This window comes from Saimiri boliviensis, chromosome 21 (genome assembly GCF_048565385.1).
Source record: "Saimiri boliviensis isolate mSaiBol1 chromosome 21, mSaiBol1.pri, whole genome shotgun sequence".
Lineage (NCBI taxonomy): Eukaryota > Metazoa > Chordata > Mammalia > Primates > Cebidae > Saimiri > Saimiri boliviensis.
Window position 1 is genome coordinate 9,248,679 of NC_133469.1, and position 20,883 is coordinate 9,269,561.

The 20,883-nt window shown below is 45.4% G+C and overlaps 1 protein-coding gene across 7 annotated transcripts in view; it reads left to right on the top strand.

The window, feature by feature from the left end:
* The window catches only part of TCF20 (transcription factor 20), a 189,220-nt gene that overhangs the window by 119,643 nt on the left and 48,694 nt on the right, over positions 1-20,883 (top strand). For all 7 annotated transcript variants that reach the window (XR_012515507.1, XR_012515508.1, XM_039463174.2 and 4 more), the window contains exon 2: positions 14,476-20,175. Coding sequence is in view for 5 of the 7 variants with exons in the window: in XM_039463174.2 (XP_039319108.2) it covers positions 14,512-20,175 (5,664 nt within the window). In the remaining 2 variants the exon portion in view is untranslated. The remainder of the gene's footprint in view (positions 1-14,475; positions 20,176-20,883) is intronic.

Genomic DNA, 20,883 nt, shown 5'->3' on the forward strand with positions numbered 1-20,883 from the left:
TTTTGCCAGCCATACCAAATGCCAGTCAAGTACAGACACACTATGCCATCTTGCACACACACACACACACAACAGAAACAAAAATTTCACAAAACAGTTCTTACACTTCATGAGCCATGGGACTCTGTTATTTTTCATTCTGCTCTATTTTATTTGTTTATCTTTTTAAATGCTGTTCGTGACCCACTAAATTGATTTCACAGCCTACAGTTTGAAAAACTCTTCTGGGTGATCTCATCTACTCTGTTGACTTAAAATATTACCTCTGAGCTAATGACCTTCCCATTTTTATCTCTACCCCACCTTTGCTTGGTGATCTAGTCACACTAGCTCTCTCCCTGCCATTTCCATGTGGACGTGCAGTGGAAATTGCGTGTTGCTGTGTTTGGCAAAGCACTCTTGATTCCCTTTACCAGCCTCATTCCTCTTCATAAATGGTGCCATGTTTCCAGTTACTCTGTAAGGGATGGTGGTGGAGTACAAGCTCCCAAACCGATGCCTAAGCTCAGACCTGAGACCTTGGGCAGCTATTAAACCTCTCTCTACCATGTTGTCTTCATTTGAATAAAGTGAGGTTGTCAGCTGTACCTCTTAGAATGATTGTGACAGTTGAATGAATTTTCACCTGAAAAGACGTGGAGCAGTGGCTGGCACAGGGCTTGTATTTAACTAGCATTGGCTGCTGCTGTTTATCATTGTTATTGTGGCTCTCATGTCCACTTCTGGTCCGTTAGCAATTTCTGTTTGCTCTGACTTCAAATTGTGTCCTTTATGACCATGTATCACCACCTCTGTCAATACCACATTCACCCATGAAATCAGCATCCTTCAACCAGACTACCAGCTAACTCACTCTTTGCTCTGTCCTTGGTGCTCCCCGGTCTGTTTCCCACAAAACAGCCAGAGGAACTATTTGAGAACTGAAACCAGATCATGCCACTCTGTAGCTTAAAACCTTCCAAAGGCTTCTAATAAAATTTAAACTTCCCCTGTGGCTCTTACTTTTCATAAGACCTTTCACTGGTACTTCATGAACAGTAAAATGTGTGACTTGCTAGTGACCTTGTTAATGTGCAGAATCTGATGCTGTAGGTCTGTGGGGCCTCAGACACTACATCTCTAATAAGCTTGACCAGGTGAATATGGTAAACATCACTGTGGGATGAGTTGCCATCGGTCTTCTTCTGATGCATTGCACTGGGAAGAACACACCACTGTGTGTCTGGTATTGCTATTAAGAAAGCATGATCTGAGTCTGGTCATGAGGAAATACTGATCAGATTGAAGGTCATTCTGCAAAATGAAAAGACTTATACTCCAGCAGGGATATGGAAGTCAGGAAGAGAAAAGGGAACTATTCCAGATTGATTGACACTGGGGAGACATAACTCTGGACTAGACTCATAGACCAGAAAGGAAAAAGAGACATTGTTGAGACAGTTGACAAAATTCAAATGGGGTCTGTGGATTGGGTTGAGACTGTAGTTAATCAGTGTTGATTTCCTGATGTGGAGACTTGTATGCTGGTTATGGAGAAGAGTGTCCTTGTTTTTGGAAATAAGTCATTGAAGTATTGAGCAACAATGGGAGGCTTCATGTCTTTAGCCTGCTCTCAAAGGGGTCAGGAAAAGGTAATGGAACAAATGATGTAAAACCATCAGTTGGGAGAGTCTCATTGAAGAGGACGTGTGAGCACTTTGAACTATTCTTGCCCTTTTCTGTACATTTGAAATTTATTATTTTTATTTTCGAGGCAGGGTCTTGCTCTGTCTCCCAGGCTAGAGTGCGGTGGCGCGATTTTGGCTCACTGCGGCCTCTACCTCCAGGGTTTAATTGATTCTCCTGCCTCAGCCTCCAGAGTAGCTGAGACTACTGGCACATGCCACCGTGCATAGCCAGCTAATTTTTGTAGTTTTAGTAGAGACAGGGTTTCACCATGTTGGCCAGGATAGTCTTGATCGCTTGACCTTGTGATCCGCCTGCCTCGGCCACCCAGAGTGCTAGGATTACAGATGTTAATCACTGTGCCCGGCCTAATTTTTCTATTTTGAGTAGAGACAGGGTTTTGCTGTATTGGCCAGGCTGGTCTTGAACTCCTGGCTTCATGTGATCTGCCTGCTTCCGCCTCTCATTACAGATGTGAGCCACCATGCCAGTCTTAAAAAATATTTTTTGGCCGGGCGCGGTGGCTCAAGCCTGTATTCCCAGCACTTTGGGAGGCCGAGGCGGGTGGATCACGAGGTCGAGAGATCGAGACCATCCTGGTCAACATGGTGAAACCCCGTCTCTACTAAAAATACAAAAAATTAGCTGGGCATGGTGGCGCGTGCCTGTAATCCCAGCTACTCAGGAGGCTGAGGCAGGAGAATTGCCTGAACCCAGGAGGCGGAGGTTGCGGTGAGCCGAGATCGCGCCATTGCACTCCAGCCTGGGTAACAAGAGCGAAACTCCGTCTCAAAAAATATATATATATATATTTTTTAATACTTGATTGTGATTTTTGAATGGGACCCTGTTAGAATTTTATAAACTTATATGGAGACTTAACATCTGTACAATACTAGTCCATTTTATCTAGTATACTGTTTGTTCTGCTAGTTTGTTTCTTTCATTTTGTTTTGAGCTTTTAAAAGTCTTTAATTTTCATGATACAGCTTTTGCTCACTTCTACTTTGGATTGGTCGTTGACATCTTTTGAATTTTAATTCAGAATTATATTTTATTATTTCTTTTTTAGAGACAGAGTCTCACTCTGTCACCCAGGCTGGAGTTCAGTGTTGTGGTCTTGACTCAATGCAACCTCCACCTCACAGGTTCAAGTGATTCTCCTGCCATAGCCTCCTGAGTAGCTGGGATTACAGGTGTCTGCCACCATGCCTGGCTAATTTCTGTATTTTTAGTAGCGACAGCGTTTCACCATGGCCAGGCTGGTCTTGAATTCCTGACCTCAGGTGATCTGCCTGCCTTGTCCTCCCAAAGTGCTGGGATTACAGGCGTGAGACACCATGCCCGGCCTCAGAATTATATTTGAATGAATTATAAAATGAAACATCCTTTTAGCCTGTAAGTGGCAACACTGATTACTTCCCTTTTGCCTCAGAAGGTTTAGAAATCATGTATTTATACAATGTTAAATTAAAAAAATACATTCAATGACATCTCAGAGGCCGCTAGGCTCAGCATTTAAGAAAATTCCACAGGAGCTCTAGCTAACCCCAGAGGTGCCACTGTTCCCACCCTTCTTCTGCCTCCTTTCTGGGAACTGTTTGGCCATCCAACTCACATATGTGGTTATCTGAAGTGATCTTGGGATGCCCCTGTGAAAGGAAGAGGTAACCATGGAGTGGTTACCGTAGGTTACCATACGGCCCAGGTGTCTTTGGTCTGTTCAGGAGCAGATTTATGGCATCTCCATGCAGAGTTGCAGTAGCATGTGATGGATAGATACTTGCAACCTCTTGGCTCTTTGAGATTATGTCTAATAATAGGCTTGCCCACTGTGGGATGGAATTCAGCTGTTTTTAGGCCTGATTCTGAAAAATAACTTGGAGCCAGTGATTTTGTGTGCACACTTGCCAGGGCACCATGGTGTCCGGCATTGGTGCCAGGTTTCCTAATGGTGAGGTCCTGTCTGGCAGTCTCCTCCCTTCCCTCCTGCTTCTGTCTGACTTGTGGGATCCTGTGCCTCTATTTTTTTCTCTTGGGCAGAGCAGCAGTTTGCTGTCAGTGGGAACAGATAAGGTAAGATACTGTTGAGAATAGTGTAAGGGTTGTCATTTTTAAATGAGTTATTGACTTTTTTTTTTTTTTTTTTTTTTTTTTGAGACGGAGTTTCGCTCTTGTTACCCAGGCTGGAGTGCAATGGCGCGATCTCGGCTCACCGCAACCTCCGCCTCCTGGGTTCAAGCAATTCTCCTGCCTCAGCCTCCTGAGTAGCTGGGATTACAGGCACGTGCCACCATGCCCAGCTAATTTTTTGTATTTTTAGTAGAGATGGGGTTTCACCATGTTGACCAGGATGGTCTCGATCTCTTGACCTCGTGATCCACCCGCCTCGGCCTCCCAAAGTGCTGGGATTACAGGCTTGAGCCACCGCGCCCGGCAAGTTATTGACATTTTAAAGTGGTTATTTTGGTCAGACTCTGGTTCGTGCCTGTAATCCCAGAACTTTGGGAGGCCCAGACAGGTGGATCACTTGAAGTCAGGAGTTCAAGACCAGTCGGCCAACATAACGAAATGCTGTCTCTACCAAAAGTACAAAAATTAGCCAGGCGTGGTGGCACGTGCCTGTAATCCCAACTACTTGGGAGGCTGAGGCAGGAGCATTGCTTAAACCTGGAAGGCAGAGGCTGCAGTGAGCCAAGATCGCGCCACTGTGCTCCAGCCTGGGTGACAGGGTGAGACTGTTTGAAAAAACCAAAAAGTGATTATTTCCTACACAAAAAGTAATGTAAACAAATGAAAAGGGAAAAAATAGCTCCACAGTTCTGCCACTTTGGGTAGTCCAGAAGATTTCCGTTTTCCCCATTGTTTCCTTTGTCCTGGGACTAAGTGAATGCCTCATTTCACTTATAGCATAAGTTATAATCATAGCACAGGTATGAGTTGATGTGAGCTGTTCTTTTCATCGGATACTACATAATTTTTTATGATGCTAGAGTCTTTGCAATTATTTATAATGATTATTATTTCTTTGAGTGGATATACCATAATGTGCTTAATCAATTTTGAAATCGGAGATTGTTGCCAGTTTTTTCTTCTAATATGTATTGCTGGGGTGAATATGTTGGTATTTTTTTTTTTGTTTGGTTGATTTTTTATTACCGGTTTTCTTTTCCAAACAGTCATAATCCTTTTTGCAGCTTTTGTTATTTTTTGTACCACCTTCAGCCTAACCTAACCAGATGGGATATCATCTTTTAAATTTTTTAGGAAATTTAATAGTTACAAATTTATGCTCTCCGTTTTTGCCTGCATATATTTGATCATGATTGAAGGTGGATATTTTTTATAGCTTACATGGCTAAAATAGGAGTTTTGACATCCAGAAAGCAATCTTCTTAGATATGCAGCATTTCTTGAGGATTTCTTTTTCTCTAGACAAGGAACTGACTTGCAAATTCTGAGTTTCTTTCAGACTTTTTGGCCTCCCAAGTCAGGGAGGAAGCCAGCACGTTCATTACACTTCCTCTTATTCTGAAGGCCTATTATACCAAGGTAACTTAGCCACTGAGGAAAATGTAGGCTCTGCCCATGTGCAAACAGGACATAGAATATGAAATACTAAGTCATTGAGCAGATCTTTATGCCTGTATGCTTAGGAAGATCCCACATTTGCACACACATAAAACAGATGACACAGGTATTACAGATATATGTGGGTGTAAGCAGTCAACAACTTCTAGCATGCTTCCCAAGCTCACAGATTGGGAAATAACAACTGGGTTTTGCAGTGGGCATTATATAACTTACCTCATCGTTTACCATGAAGATTTTGCTTGTTTAACTTTTGAGTCTCCACTTACAAAAAGGCCTACTAACATTTCTTAGATCATGGTGAGAATGAAATGCATTAACATTTGTGCAAAGCAGCTGGTAAAGTGTGTCACATGTGTTAGGCATGCAATAACTGAGGGATAGCCACAATTATTAGAGATCTGACCCAATTGTGTGTCAGGATTTTCAAAAACATGGATTTGCCTAATTTGTGGTATAGTGAAAGAAAGGATTAGGGGCTCTAGAATCAAAAGAATTGGAGTTAGAGAATGTCAGCTGCAACTTGTCCTAGAGGAGTGACTTTTGGGAAAACATTATATAAGTTTTTCCCTCCTCATTGATTAATTGAGATACAAGTAAAACCACACAGTGACTGGCGTATATAGATAAATAAATGCCATTTATTAAGTAATTTATTGAGACAGAGTCTTTCTCTAGCACCCAGGCTGGAGTGCAGTGACATGCAACCTGGTCTCACTGCATCCTCTGCCTCCCCAGGCTCAAGTGATCCTCATACCTCAGCCTCTGGAGTAGCTGGGACTATAGGCACAAGCCAGCATATACCTAGCTAATTATTTCTGTGTCTTTTTTTTTTTTTTTTTTTTTTTGAGACGGAGTTTCGCTCTTGTTACCTAGGCTGGAGTGCAATGACGCGATCTTGGCTCACTGCAACCTCCGCCTCCTGGGTTCAGGCAATTCTCCTGCCTCAGCCTCCTGAGTAGCTGGGATTACAGGCACGCGCCACCATGCCCCACTAATTTTTTGTATTTTTAGTAGAGACGGGGTTTCACCATGTTGACCAGGATGGTCTCTATCTCTTGACCTCGTGATCCACCCGCCTCGGCCTCCCAAAGTGCTGGGATTACAGGCTTGAGCCACCGCGCCCGGCCCCCCTTTTTTTTTTTTTTTTTTTTTTTTTTTAAGAGATAGGGTTTTCCTGTGTTGCCCATGCTAGGTTCCTGAGCTCAAACAGTCTGCCTGCCTCAGCCTCCCAAAGTGCTGAGATTACAGATGTGAGCCACTGTGGCTGGCTGGCAATTTTTATTTTATGAATAGTATATACCTTAGATACTGGTTAAAGGTAAATACTTGGTTTATTTTTACTAAGTGAGGTAAAGCCAACAAATTATCTGTCTAGGGGAAGATTTGTAGAGAAAATCACATAGATAACGCATGTCAGGAGTTCTTAAGATACAGCAGGACACATTTTAAGAGCTCTTAAGAGGCTGAGTGCGGTGGCTCATTCCTCTAATCCCAGTACTTTGGGAGGCCTAGGCAGGCAGATCACCCAAGGTCAGGAGTTCAAGACCAGCCTGGCCAACATGGTAAAACCCTGTCTGTACTAAAAATACAAAAAAAAATTAGCTGAGTGTGGTGGCGTATGCCTGTAATAAGGCTGAGGCGGGAGAACCACTTGAACCCGGGAGGTGGAGGTTGCAATGAGCCGAGATTGTGTCATTGCCTCCAGCCTGGGTGATGAGTGAAACACGGTCTCCAAAAAAAAAAAAGTTCTTAAAAACTATATGACCTCACATGGCAAGAAGGGATTTGTGGTCCTGGGGATGCCTAAGAGAAGGCTCCAAGTTGAGACCAAGGTGAGAGTGGGCCAGTGGCACAGAGCGGGCTGAGCAGGCTTGTTTGAGAGGGTGGGGAGGAGCAGAAATTGTGTTGGGAAGATGTCATGGGCATTCAGGGCCTGTGGGGAGTGTGATGGTGTCAAAATACCGGTAAAGAAAAGAAGGTACTGAGAAAGAGAATGTTGCAGGTGTTATTCTAGCACAAGAAAGATGAAGATGATAGTGACGAGGATGGAGTGGGAAAGGGCAAATACAGTAAAGAGTACTGTCATGATGAGGTAGCATGATGAATACAATGTCAAACTGAAAGGTTAATTTGGGCTTATTCTAAAGCTTCTTGCTTGGGATGACCATGGCTTTCTTTGAGAGTAGGCAGTTGGGTCATTTGAGGAAGAACAACGTTTTCTTTGTCATTGAAAATGAGTTAGTTACTGCTTAATGATAAATATATTTTGTTATCTTTATAGAAATGATGACAGCCACAAGTGCCACTGTCCAGAGTCCTTAAGTGACTGATCTGCCTAGAGGGCCAGAGACCTTGTCTCTGACTCTGCATGGTCATTAAACTCTTTGCCATATGGTTAATGAGTCTCAGAGACCCCAACACATCCTTGGCATTCAGAGCCCAGCACCTCCTTCAACTCTCTTGATGGCGTCTCATCCTGTTTTGAACCGTGGGCATTTCTTACTTTCTTGCAACTTGGCTGCACATTTTGTCTGACATTTCTAAGTGTTTTGTTGAGGGAGAATTTTTAGTTCCTGTTCTGTGTCATAGTGCATGAAATAAAAGTCTCTCATTCCCCAAGTGGTAATAGTCTACTCTGAAATCCTAGGAATGAGAAAAACTCTATCAGTCAGGGTCCCAATAGAAAACAGATGGTACACTCAAACTGGGTACTTTGAGAAGTGCTTAAATTGTATCATTCAGGGTTCATTCAGGAAAAGAGAAGTTTTCTATTGCAAGTATGAATGGTTTTGATAGAAGAATTAAGGCTTTACCCAACCCTGGAAGAACTGGAATTAGGAAGGTTGCTGATTGATTTCCAACTGAAGTGCCATAGTGTGTGGTTGTCATGAGTTGATAGGGAAACCCCTATGAATCCATGTATCTACCTCAGGGGAGCATCATCAACCTCTACTTTTATTCTACCTTCTAAATATCTCTTGTGCTTCTCACTGCAACCTCGATGCTAGGAAAGGGTTCTGGAATGATGCTAGGAAAGGGTTCTGGAACAGTAGTTCTAAGCTTCCGATCTGCAAAGGAGAGCTTAGAGAGAGGGTGGTCGCAATGCTGAGTTGTCAATGCGGAAGATTAATAAAGGGACTGTTTGTAAAGGGTGAGCAGGGTTTGGGGACGCTGGCAGGAAAGTGAAATCTTCTGGGCTGGCAGTAGCAGGGAGTTGTTACCTACTACATTCTAGACCTGAAGGGCAGAGGATGAAGTGGTTGCTGGAGCTTGGAGAAAGTGGCTATATGTTCATGTTGCCCTACGGAGCTGCAGCCATTGATGGAGAGTCTGAGCCAGCCTCAGTAATCTTGGGGTGGGAGCCAGGAGAGTAAGTTCCTCTGTCTCACTTTCCTCCTCTCCTGCCTCTTACCAGCCAAACTGGGCCAGAAGGCAGAGGGTGGTGGGGCCTGTTAGTTGTCCGTCCAGTGCCCCATCTAGGGCATAGAGTAGGGTGGAGATGGGTGAGGAGTGGGTGTGGGGGCAAACAATACCCCCCACACAGGGACTATAACTAGATGCATCATTGTCAATATCTTGAGGATTTAAAGGCAAAGAAGGGGAATAAGCAGAAAATTAGTGGTTAAACCTGACATGAAAGAGGATGAAAAAATAAGCTGGGCCAGGTACAGTGGCTGAATTCTAGCACTTTGGCAGGTTGAAACAGCAGGATCGCTTGAACCCAGGAGTTTGAGACCAGCTTGGGCAGCATAGTGAGAGTTTGTCTCTATTTTTTTTTTTTAATTATAAAAATTAGCCACGCATGGTTCCAATTATTTTTTAAAAATTAGCCAGGGTGCCCATGCCTGTGATCCCAGCTACTTGGGAGGCTGAGGCACGAGGATTGCTTGAGCTGGGAGTTGAGGCTGCAGTGAGCCTGTGATCATGCCATTGCATTCCAGCCTGGGCAACAGAGTGAGACTCCCCCCCACCCCCCAAAAAACAAAACAAAACAAAACAAAACAAAAAACCAAATGGATTGGGAAGTGGGATGATGCTGGACATATGGAGGAAGAAGGACAGAGCAAGCCAGTGTTGGTTTTCTGTGAGAGGGCAAGGTCATCAGCCCTCCAATAGGATGAGGATAAAAAGTCTGCAGCTATGGCCGGGCGCGGTGGCTCAAGCCTGTAATCCCAGCACTTTGGGAGGCCGAGGCAGGTGGATCACAAGGTCAAGAGATCGAGACCATCCTGGTCAACATGGTGAAACCCCGTCTCTACTAAAAATACTAAAAATTAGCTGGGCATGGTGGCGTGTGCCTGTAATCCCAGCTACTCAGGAGGCTGACGTAGGAGAATTGCCTGAACCCAGGAGGCGGAGGTTGCGGTGAGCCGAGATCGCACCATTGCACTCCAGCCTGGGTAACGAGCGAAACTCCGTCTCACCAAAAAAAAAAAAAAAAGTCTGCAGCTGCTTATGAGTGAGTTTGTGAGGACAGCATACGGACTTTGGAATGTATAGGCACAGAGTTCTGGACCTTGCTAATATACCTCCACAGCCCTTCTGAAACTGTTAAAGTTAGGAATATATGAGGAAAAACAGGAAAGGGAGAGGGAGAGTCAATATGAACAGGAAGTACATTGGTAGATCTTTTTTATTTATTTCTTGGACAGAATATCCCTTTGCTGACCAGGCTGGAGAGCAGTGGCAGGATTTCAGCTCACTGAAACCTTTGCCTTCCGGGCTCAGGTGATCCTCCCGTTTTAGCCCCCTAAGTTGCTGGGACTGCAGGCATGCGTCACTACACCTGGCTAGTTGTTTTATTTCTTATAGAGATAGGGTTTCTCCATGTTGCCCAGGCTGATCTCAAACTCCCAAGCCCAAGCGATCCCCTTGCCTTAACCTCCCAAAGTGCTGGAATTACAGGTGTGAGCCACTGTGCCCAACCTCTTTTTTAGAGTATGTATGCACGTTCCTTGGGTGACTTACTCCTTGGGGGTATCAGATTTTCCTTACTACTGTTTGTATTCATTTTTCATTTAAACAAAGGAATTCAGGCGCTTACTATCACTAATCACAGTGCTTTAAAACTGACTACACTGATGCTTTTCTTTTTTTTAAGATGATGGGATAACATTGGAATTATCTCTATTAGTGGTTTTTGTTTTTGTTTTAGAGACAGGGTCTCTGTTGCCCAGGGTGGAACACATTGGCACATTTATAGCTCATTGCAACCTCGAACTCCTGAGTTCAAGCAATCCTCCCATCTCAGCCTCCTGAGCAGCTGGGACTGTAGTCACACCTCATCACACTGTGCGTTAAAAAAAATTGTTTTTTGTTTTTTGTTTTTTTTTGGTAGAGATGGGGTCTCACCATGTTACTCAGGCTGGTCTTGAACTTCTGACCTCAACAATCCTCTCATCTCAGCCTACCTAAACACTGGTGATTACAGGTGTGAGCCACCTTACACAGCCTATTACTTTTATAGCTCCAGGTTTATATTTTCTGTTGTTGATACATACTACTTGGTTTTCTTAATTGGTTTACTTGGAATTCCTAAAAAAGATAAACCTGGACAAACCACCTTCTGGTACTCAGATGCTTCATGTATACTAAGAATATTTAGCATGAATGGAACCCTGCAGGAGGTATTTGGCTATGGATTTTTTAAATTCCGTAAAATAGAACCATAACAATAGGGAAAGGGGCATAATACAGAACAGGAAATCTGCCAGGGAGGGCTGAGAACAGAACTGAGATGGAATCCTTCCTGTATCTGTTTTTCCTGTCTGGAGATAGGGCAGCCTGAGGCCTGATGTGCTGATGTATAAAGTGGCCTTTAGCTCTTGGTGGCTCCTATTTAGGAGGAATATGGAGCAAGTGGCAACATTGTTTATACACTCAGATCTTCAGAAGCCTGGTTTTATTTCCAGAAGGATTAATTAAACAACATGTAACATAGTTTTTTTATAGATAGTATCTCTTGAGAAAGCTTTTCATTAGTTTAAACTGCCAGCTTTAATGTTTTTGTTCAATTTAGCCCCCATTCAGCCTTGTTTTATCATTTAGAGAAGGCCACTGGCACTGAGGAGTAGAGCAGGAGCACATCACAGACAGAAAAAAATATTAATACTTATGTAGACAAAATTGCTCTTGATAGTCTTAAGAATGATGGGGGAGGTGAGAAGTCAGTTGGAACAGTATGGAGGTCCTTATGAGAGGGCAGTGGTGAAGGGACAGATTTATTGTGATTGGCTACCCACTTTCAAGGCCAACCTGACAGGACAACTGGCATCTTTTACTGACCGTATGGAAGACCCTCTGGGCATTGTAATGTTAAGAACATGGCCTGTGCTCAGCCTTGCTGCTTAGGAGCTTTGTGAACTCTGCTTCTGTTTCCTCATCTGTGAAACGATCGTGTTAGTGTTGTGAGGATTAAATGAGTTAGTTTGTGCGAAATGCTGGAACAGTGTCAAATGTCATCATCACCATTTGAACAGCTATTACCTACTGCCCAGCAGATTCATTGGCACAAAGCAACAGCTGTCTGTTGCAGAGGCATTTTGAATAGGATGAGAAGTGATTTCCCTTAGATTGTGACATTATTTGTACATGAATGCTTAATGATGGTTTTGGGTCATATGACTGTATTTCAAACTTATGGAAGTAGACCCTTGTCTAGCTGTTTTAGCTGTTTTAGACCTAAGATATTTCAAGATGTGGGTCAGGCTTTTTGAATTTGGAGTTACTGGCCATCTTCCGCTCTAATCCGTATTTACTTTCTGAAGTCTTTTCTCACAGTTCTCATGTGGACTCAAGCTAGGTCTCTCCCTTAGAACTGGACACATAGGATTTTACAGGTGAGGTCTTCAGCATCCTCCAGCTCTGCTTTTAGGTTGATCATACTCTATTTTCAATTTCTGCAATTCTCTCATGTCACTCCCACAGCACCATCTCTGAATATGTGAGTTCTAGCCCAGTTTTCTTAAGGCCTAGTTCTTACACCATTTACTCATTCACACAGCCTGCCCTGTGGTGACGTGAGGATTACAGCAAGGAATAGGCAGTCTCTGCCCTTTAAGGAGTTTACATTTTAGTCTGGAGAGAGACAGACAGTAAACAAGTAGCATGTATGTGTCTGTTTGGAATCAGTACAGGGCTAGGCAGGGGATGATGAAACAGGGGAGGGAGTTAGAGGCAGGGAAAAGGTGTAGAGCTAGCTGTTTTTAATAGAATGACCAGGGAATGAGTGACATTTGCCCAAAGACTGGAGGGAGAGCAAGCTGTTTTGCAATGGGAGAAGAACGTGCAGGCGAGAACAGAGGTCCTATGTAGATATGTGGTGGGCCTGTTCCAGGAACAGGGAGACTATGGGGCTAAAGCAGAGAGTGGTAGGGGAGGAGGTCAGAGAGGTTGTGGGGTGGGAGCAGGGCCTTCCAGACAATTTTCCCAAGGAATGAGGTAGGAGCCACTGGAGGGATTGGAGAGGATGAATCTGACTTGCATTTAAGAGGATCGTTGACTTTGCTGCAGGCAACTCCATTTTCAGCTCCCCCAGGGGAACTAGAAAACTAGCTTCATAAACAATTGTAACTAAACTGTCTATTAGTACCTTACTTTAGCCCGTTTGTGTTTTTGGAACTTGTTTTTTTAAATAATTGGTTCTAAAGTTTGGAGCAATTTGGCCTTGTCTGTTCATTTCTGACCGAGGATACAGGCCCAGGCGAAAGGAAGAAAAAAAAAAAAAATCGGCTCGATTAAGAGAGATTAAGTGGCTGAGTCAGATAACTTTGGAAAGAGTCTGGATCCCTAGGCTTGAAGAATTCCTATTTTACTCTCTGTTTTTTTGCTGTCCTACAAGATGATTGCTTCAAATTCTTCTTTCATAGTAAAGACCAGTAATAACTGAATCTAAAAAATGTGGCAAATAAAAATACCACTTGGCGAGTAAAGGTGCTGGAACTTATTGGAAACTCCCCAGAATAATCTGGAAGGATAGTCACTGCTATTCACTGGCTTGAGTCTAGCCCTTTGTACCTGGAAATTGAGGGAGACTGGTTGAGAGAGGGGTGCCTTCAAAACAATCATATGCCAAGAAGAGGTTGACTCCAAACCTCTTCCACCGTATGTATGGAACCCATACGGGCTGAGTGTCCTGGAGTCAGCAGTCATCACAGGTAGTTGGCAGTTTTAGTAAACCTGCAGTAATGTGCATTTGTACATAAGGAATCAGCTGAAGTTCTCTGGCCTATTCTGTTTCGTGTTGGAGAGTGGCGATCAGCAGCCAGTGTTACAACCCGCAGTTCAGTGATCACTCTAATACATGAAAGCAGAGAAATGAAAGTAATGGCTTATGTCTGCAATCCCAAAACTTTGGGAGGTCGAGGCAGGAGGCTCGCTAGAGGCCAGGTGTTTGAGACTGCACTGAGCTATCTATGACTGTGCCCTTGCATACTCCAGCCTGGGCAACAGAGTGAGATCTTGTCTCAAAAAAAAAAAAAATAAAATAAAATAAAAAAAAATGTGTTTTTTCTTACTCATCCTGCCGTAACTGAAAGACTCATTGAAAAATTGCTGTTTTTCATTGACAGTAATAACACAACCCTATATTTTAATCCAGTTGAATTTGGGGGCTCATTTGTCTAATAATGAAGGCAATTACTAGATATATGAGACATAGGTGGTTTTGCTATATTGGATTTGTATGCACTCAGAGCATTTCTTTTCATTCTGCTACAGATTCCTGCCTCACTGTTCAGGCCATTTTTCTGCATATGTGCATTTTCAGAAGTGGATAGGATAAAACATAAAAGATGAAATTCAGGGCTGGGTGTGGTGGCTCACACCTGTAAATTCAGCACTTAGGCCAAGGCGGGCAGAACACGAGGTCAGGAGTTCAAGACCAGCCTGGCTGGCATGGTGAAACCCTGTTCCTACTAAAAATACAAAAAAATTAGCCAGCCATGGTGACACACGCCTGTAGTTCCAGCTCCTCCGGAGGCTGAGGCAAGAGAATTGCTTGAACCTGGAAGGCGGAGGTTGCAGTGAGCCGAGATTGCACTACTGCGCTCCAGCCTGGGCAACAGAGCAAAACTCTGTCTCAAAAAAAGAAAAGAAATTCAGTCAGCTTCATTTGGGCATCTGAATCATCTTATACCCTCCATCATCTAGACTTGATTTTATTTGTACCAAGAAGATACATGTCTAATGTTTTTATTTCTTTTCTTCTGTTTCTAGGAGGGCTGTTGGCCTGCTGCTGTGCTGCTGAACAGTATGCAGTCCTTTAGAGAGCAAAGCAGTTACCACGGAAGCCAGCAAAGCTACCCACAGGAGGTACACAGCTCATCTCGGATAGAGGAGTTCAGCCCTCGTCAGGCCCAGATGTTCCAGAATTTTGGAGGTGCAGGTGGCAGTAGTGGTGGCAGTGGCAGTAGCAGTGGTGGTGGACGACGAGGAGCAGCAGCTGCTGCAGCAGCGATGGCTAGTGAGACCTCTGGCCATCAAGGTTACCAGGGTTTCAGAAAAGAGGCTGGAGATTTTTACTACATGACAGGCAACAAAGACCCCGTGGCTACAGGAACCCCACAGCCTCCTCAGCGAAGGCCTTCTGGGCCTGTGCAGAGCTATGGACCCCCTCAGGGGAGTAGCTTTGGCAATCAGTATGGGAGTGAGGGTCATGTGGGCCAGTTTCAAGCACAGCACTCTGGCCTTGGCGGTGTGTCACATTATCAGCAGGATTACACGGGGCCTTTCTCTCCAGGGAGTGCTCAGTACCAACAGCAGGCTTCCAGCCAGCAGCAACAGCAGCAGCAGCAAGTCCAGCAGTTGAGACAACAGCTTTACCAGTCCCATCAGCCCCTGCCGCAGGCCGCTGGCCAGCCAGCATCCAGCTCATCCCATCTACAGCCAATGCAGCGGCCCTCAACTCTGCCATCTTCTGCTGCTGGTTACCAGTTGAGAGTGGGTCAGTTTGGCCAACACTACCAGTCTTCTGCTTCCTCCTCTTCCTCCTCCTCCTTCCCTTCACCACAGCGTTTTAGCCAGTCTGGACAGAGCTATGATGGCAGTTACAGTGTGAATGCTGGATCTCAGTATGAAGGACACAATGTGGGTTCTAATGCACAGGCTTATGGAACACAATCCAATTATAGCTATCAGCCTCAATCTATGAAAAATTTTGAACAGGCAAAGATTCCACAAGGGACCCAACAGGGGCAGCAGCAGCAGCAACCACAGCAGCAACAACACCCTCCTCAGCATGTGATGCAGTATACCAATGCTGCCACCAAGCTGCCCCTGCAAAGCCAGGTGGGGCAGTACAACCAGCCTGAGGTTCCTGTGAGGTCCCCCATGCAGTTTCACCAGAACTTCAGCCCCATTTCTAACCCTTCCCCAGCTGCCTCTGTGGTTCAGTCTCCAAGCTGTAGTTCTACCCCATCTCCTCTCATGCAGACTGGGGAGAATCTCCAGTGTGGGCAAGGCAGTGTGCCTATGGGTTCCAGAAACAGAATTTTACAGTTAATGCCTCAACTCAGTCCAACCCCATCAATGATGCCCAGTCCTAATTCTCATGCCGCAGGCTTCAAAGGGTTTGGACTAGAAGGGGTACCAGAAAAGCGACTGACAGATCCTGGGTTGAGTAGTTTGAGTGCTCTGAGTACTCAAGTGGCCAATCTTCCTAACACTGTACAGCACATGTTACTTTCTGATGCCCTGACTCCTCAAAAGAAGACCTCCAAGAGGCCCTCATCTTCCAAGAAAGCAGATAGCTGCACAAACTCTGAAGGCTCCTCACAACCTGAAGAACAGCTGAAGTCCCCTATGGCAGAATCGTTAGATGGAGGCTGCTCCAGCAGTTCAGAGGATCCAGGCGAGAGAGTGCGGCAACTAAGTGGCCAGAGCACCAGCTCTGACACCACCTACAAAGGTGGAGCCTCGGAGAAAGCTGGCTCCTCACCGGCACAAGGTGCTCAGAATGAAACCCCTAGACTCAATGCTAGTCCCGCAGCTAGAGAAGAGGCCACCTCCCCAGGTGCTAAGGACATGCCATTGTCATCTGACGGGAACCCAAAGGTCAATGAGAAGACAGTTGGGGTGATTGTCTCCCGGGAAGCCATGACAAGTCGGGTAGAAAAGCCTGGTGGACAAGATAAAGGCTCCCAAGAGGATGATTCTGCAACCACTCAGAGGCCACCTAGCAATGGTGGGGCAAAGGAAACCAGTCATGCATCTCTTCCCCAGCCAGAGCCTGCAGGAGGAGGAGGGAGCAAAGGAAACAAGAATGGCGATAACAACTCCAACCATAATGGAGAGGGAAATGGCCAGAGTGGCCACTCTGCAGCAGGCCCTGGTTTTACAAGCAGAACTGAGCCTAGCAAATCTCCTGGAAGTCTGCGCTATAGTTACAAAGATAGTTTCGGGTCAGCTGTGCCACGAAATGTCAGTGGCTTTCCTCAGTATCCTACAGGGCAAGAAAAGGGAGATTTCACTGGCCATGGGGAACGAAAGGGTAGAAATGAAAAGTTTCCAAGCCTCCTGCAGGAAGTGCTTCAGGGTTACCACCACCACCCTGACAGGAGATATTCTAGGAGTACTCAGGAGCATCAGGGGGTGGCTGGTAGCCTAGAAGGATCCGCAAGGCCCAATGTCTTGGTTAGTCAAACCAATGAATTAGCTAGCAGGAGCCTTCTGAACAAAAGCATTGGGTCTCTATTAGAAAATCCCCACTGGGGCCCCTGGGAAAGGAAATCAAGCAGCACAGCTCCTGAAATGAAACAGATCAATTTGACTGACTATCCAATTCCCAGAAAGTTTGAAATAGAGCCTCAGTCATCAGCCCATGAACCTGGGGGTTCCCTCTCTGAAAGAAGATCAGTGATCTGTGATATTTCTCCACTAAGACAGATTGTCAGGGACCCAGGGGCTCACTCACTGGGACATATGAGTGCCGACACCAGGATTGGGAGGAATGACCGTCTCAATCCAAGTTTAAGTCAGTCGGTCATTCTTCCAGGTGGTTTGGTGTCCATGGAAACAAAGCTGAAATCCCAGAGCGGGCAGATAAAAGAGGAGGACTTTGAACAGTCTAAATCCCAAGCTAGTTTCAACAACAAGAAATCTGGAGACCACTGCCATCCTTCTAGCATTAAGCATGAGTCTTACCGTGGCAGTGCCAACCCTGGAGCAGCAACCCATGATGCCCTTTCAGACTACAGCTCGCAAGACAGCAGACCCACGCCAATGCGGCGGGTTCCTGGCAGAGTTAGTGGTCGGGAGGGCATAAGGGGTCGGTCTCCTTCTCAATATCATGACTTTGCAGAAAAATTGAAGATGTCTCCTGGGAGGAGCAGAGGCCCAGGGGGAGACCCTCATCACATGAATCCACACATGACCTTTTCAGAGAGGGCCAATCGAAGTTCTTTACATGCTCCCTTTTCTCCCAACTCAGAAAGCCTGGCCTCTGCTTATCACGCAAATACTCGGGCTCATGCTTATGGGGACCCAAACACAGGTTTGAATTCTCAGCTGCATTATAAGAGACAGATGTACCAACAGCAACCAGAGGAGTACAAAGACTGGAGCAGCGGTTCTGCTCAGGGAGTCATTGCTGCAGCACAGCACAGGCAGGAGGGGCCACGGAAGAGTCCAAGACAGCAGCAGTTTCTTGACAGAGTACGGAGCCCTCTGAAAAATGACAAAGATGGTATGATGTATGGCCCACCGGTAGGGACTTACCATGACCCCAGCGCTCAGGAGACTGGGCGCTGCCTATTATCTAGTGATGGTCTGCCTAGCAAGGGCATGGAATTAAAGCATGGCTCACAGAAATTACAAGAATCCTGTTGGGATCTTTCTCGGCAAACTTCTCCAGCCAAAAGTGGTGGTCCTCCAGGAATGTCCAGTCAAAAAAGGTATGGGCCACCCCATGAGACTGATGGACATGGACTAGCTGAGGCTACACAGTCATCCAAACCTAGTAATGTTATGCTGAGACTTCCAGGCCAGGAAGACCATTCTTCTCAAAACCCCCTAATTATGAGGAGGCGTGTCCGTTCTTTTATCTCTCCCATTCCCAGTAAGAGACAGTCACAAGATGTAAAGAACAGTAACACTGAAGATAAAAGTCGCCTCCTTCACCCATCAAAGGAAGGCGCTGATAAAGCATTCAATTCCTTTACCCATCTTTCTCACAGTCAGGATATCAAGTCTATCTCTAAGAGAGACTCCTCCAAGGACCTTCCAAGTTCAGATAATAGAAACTGTCCTGCTGTTACTCTCACAAGCCCTGCAAAGACTAAAATACTGCCCCCAAGGAAAGGACGGGGCTTGAAATTGGAAGCTATAGTTCAGAAGATTACCTCTCCAAATATCAGGAGGAGCGCTTCCTCGAACAGTGCAGAGGCTGGGGGAGACACAGTTACTCTTGATGATATACTCTCTTTGAAGAGTGGTCCTCCTGAAGGTGGGAGTGTTGCTGTTCAGGATGCTGACGTAGAGAAGAGAAAAGGTGAGGTGGCCTCTGACCTAGTCAGTCCAGCAAACCAGGAGTTGCACATTGAGAAACCTCTTCCAAGGTCTTCAGAAGAGTGGCGTGGCAGTGTGGATGACAAAGTGAAGACAGAGACACATGCAGAGTCAGTTACTGCTGGAAAGGAACCCCCTGGTGCCATGACATCCACAGCCTCACAGAAGCCTGGTAGTAACCAAGGGAGACCAGATGGTTCCCTGGGTGGAACAGCACCTTTAATCTTTCCAGACTCAAAGAATGTACCTCCAGTGGGCATATTGGCCCCTGAGGCAAACCCCAAGGCTGAAGAGAAAGAGAATGATACAGTGACGATTTCACCCAAGCAAGAGGGCTTCCCTCCAAAGGGGTATTTCCCATCAGGAAAGAAGAAGGGGAGACCCATTGGTAGTGTGAATAAGCAAAAGAAACAGCAGCAGCCACCGCCTCCACCCCCTCAGCCCCCACAGATACCAGAAGGTTCTGCAGATGGAGAGCCAAAGCCAAAAAAACAGAGGCAAAGGAGGGAGAGAAGGAAGCCTGGGGCCCAGCCAAGGAAGCGAAAAACCAAACAAGCGGTTCCCATTGTGGAACCCCAAGAACCTGAGATCAAACTAAAGTATGCCACCCAGCCACTGGATAAAACTGACGCCAAGAACAAGTCTTTTTACCCTTATATCCATGTAGTAAATAAGTGTGAACTTGGAGCCGTTTGTACAATCATCAATGCTGAAGAAGAAGAACAGACCAAATTGGTGAGGGGTAGGAAGGGTCAGAGGTCACTGACCCCTCCACCTAGCAGCACTGAAAGCAAGGCACTCCCGGCCTCGTCCTTTATGCTGCAGGGACCTGTTGTGACAGAGTCTTCGGTTATGGGGCACCTGGTTTGCTGTCTGTGTGGCAAGTGGGCCAGTTACCGGAACATGGGTGACCTCTTTGGACCTTTTTATCCCCAAGATTATGCAGCCACTCTCCCGAAGAATCCGCCTCCTAAGAGGGCCACAGAAATGCAGAACAAAGTTAAGGTACGGCACAAAAGTGCTTCTAATGGCTCCAAGACGGACACTGAGGAGGAGGAAGAGCAGCAGCAGCAGCAGCAGAAGGAGCAGAGGAGCCTGGCTGCACACCCCAGGTTTAAGCGGCGCCACCGCTCGGAAGACTGTGGTGGAGGCCCTCGGTCCCTGTCCAGGGGGCTCCCTTGTAAAAAAGCAGCCACTGAGGGCAGCAGTGAAAAGACTGTTTTGGACTCAAAGCCCTCTGTGCCCACCACTTCAGAAGGTGGCCCTGAGCTGGAGTTACAAATCCCTGAACTACCTCTTGACAGCAATGAATTTTGGGTCCATGAGGGTTGTATTCTCTGGGCCAATGGAATCTACCTGGTTTGCGGCAGGCTCTATGGCCTGCAGGAAGCGCTGGAAATAGCCAGAGAGATGGTGAGTATAAGAAATCTCTTACCAGCTTGGGATTTTTATTTCATTTGATTCCTTCTCTCCCATGTTTTTGTTACGTATTACATGATTATTCCTCCAGATTAAACCACCTATCCCTAAATGATGGACACAAAATGAAAGGTAATTTGGAAGATTTGTGTAGACTTCTAAAATCATTTTTTATTTTTTGAAATCTATAATTAGGACACATACTAGATTTCTTTCTGAAACATTGCATTTCTTTAGGATTACTAACTCATGTGTTGATTTGCTTTTTATTTTTTGGGGCTACATCATTGCTAACCCATACTTTCAATTGGGATATTTATTCTTTAGGTCTGTAACTGTTATTCTGGGGCAGTTGTTCATCATCATCTTCATTTCTTTCTCTCCTCTGTTGAGTGATCTGTTTTCTAATCCCATGCCTTCCTCATTCTTAAAGTGGGCCTTCATTTAAGGGCGTGCATCATGCTTTAGTAGTTTTGTGAGAAAGGGTGCATTGGAGTGTAAAAATGTTGAGAACCTGTATATCTGAGCATGACTTTATTCTAGCCTCATTCTTAATTGAGAGTTGGCTAGATGTGGAATCCTAGATTAAAAGTGATTTTTTTTCTCACTGTCTTGAAGTCATTGTTCCTGGTTTGTCCTCTAGCTTGCAGTGCTGCAGTTGAGAAGACTGGAGCCATTCTGATTTTTCATCCCTCAATGCGT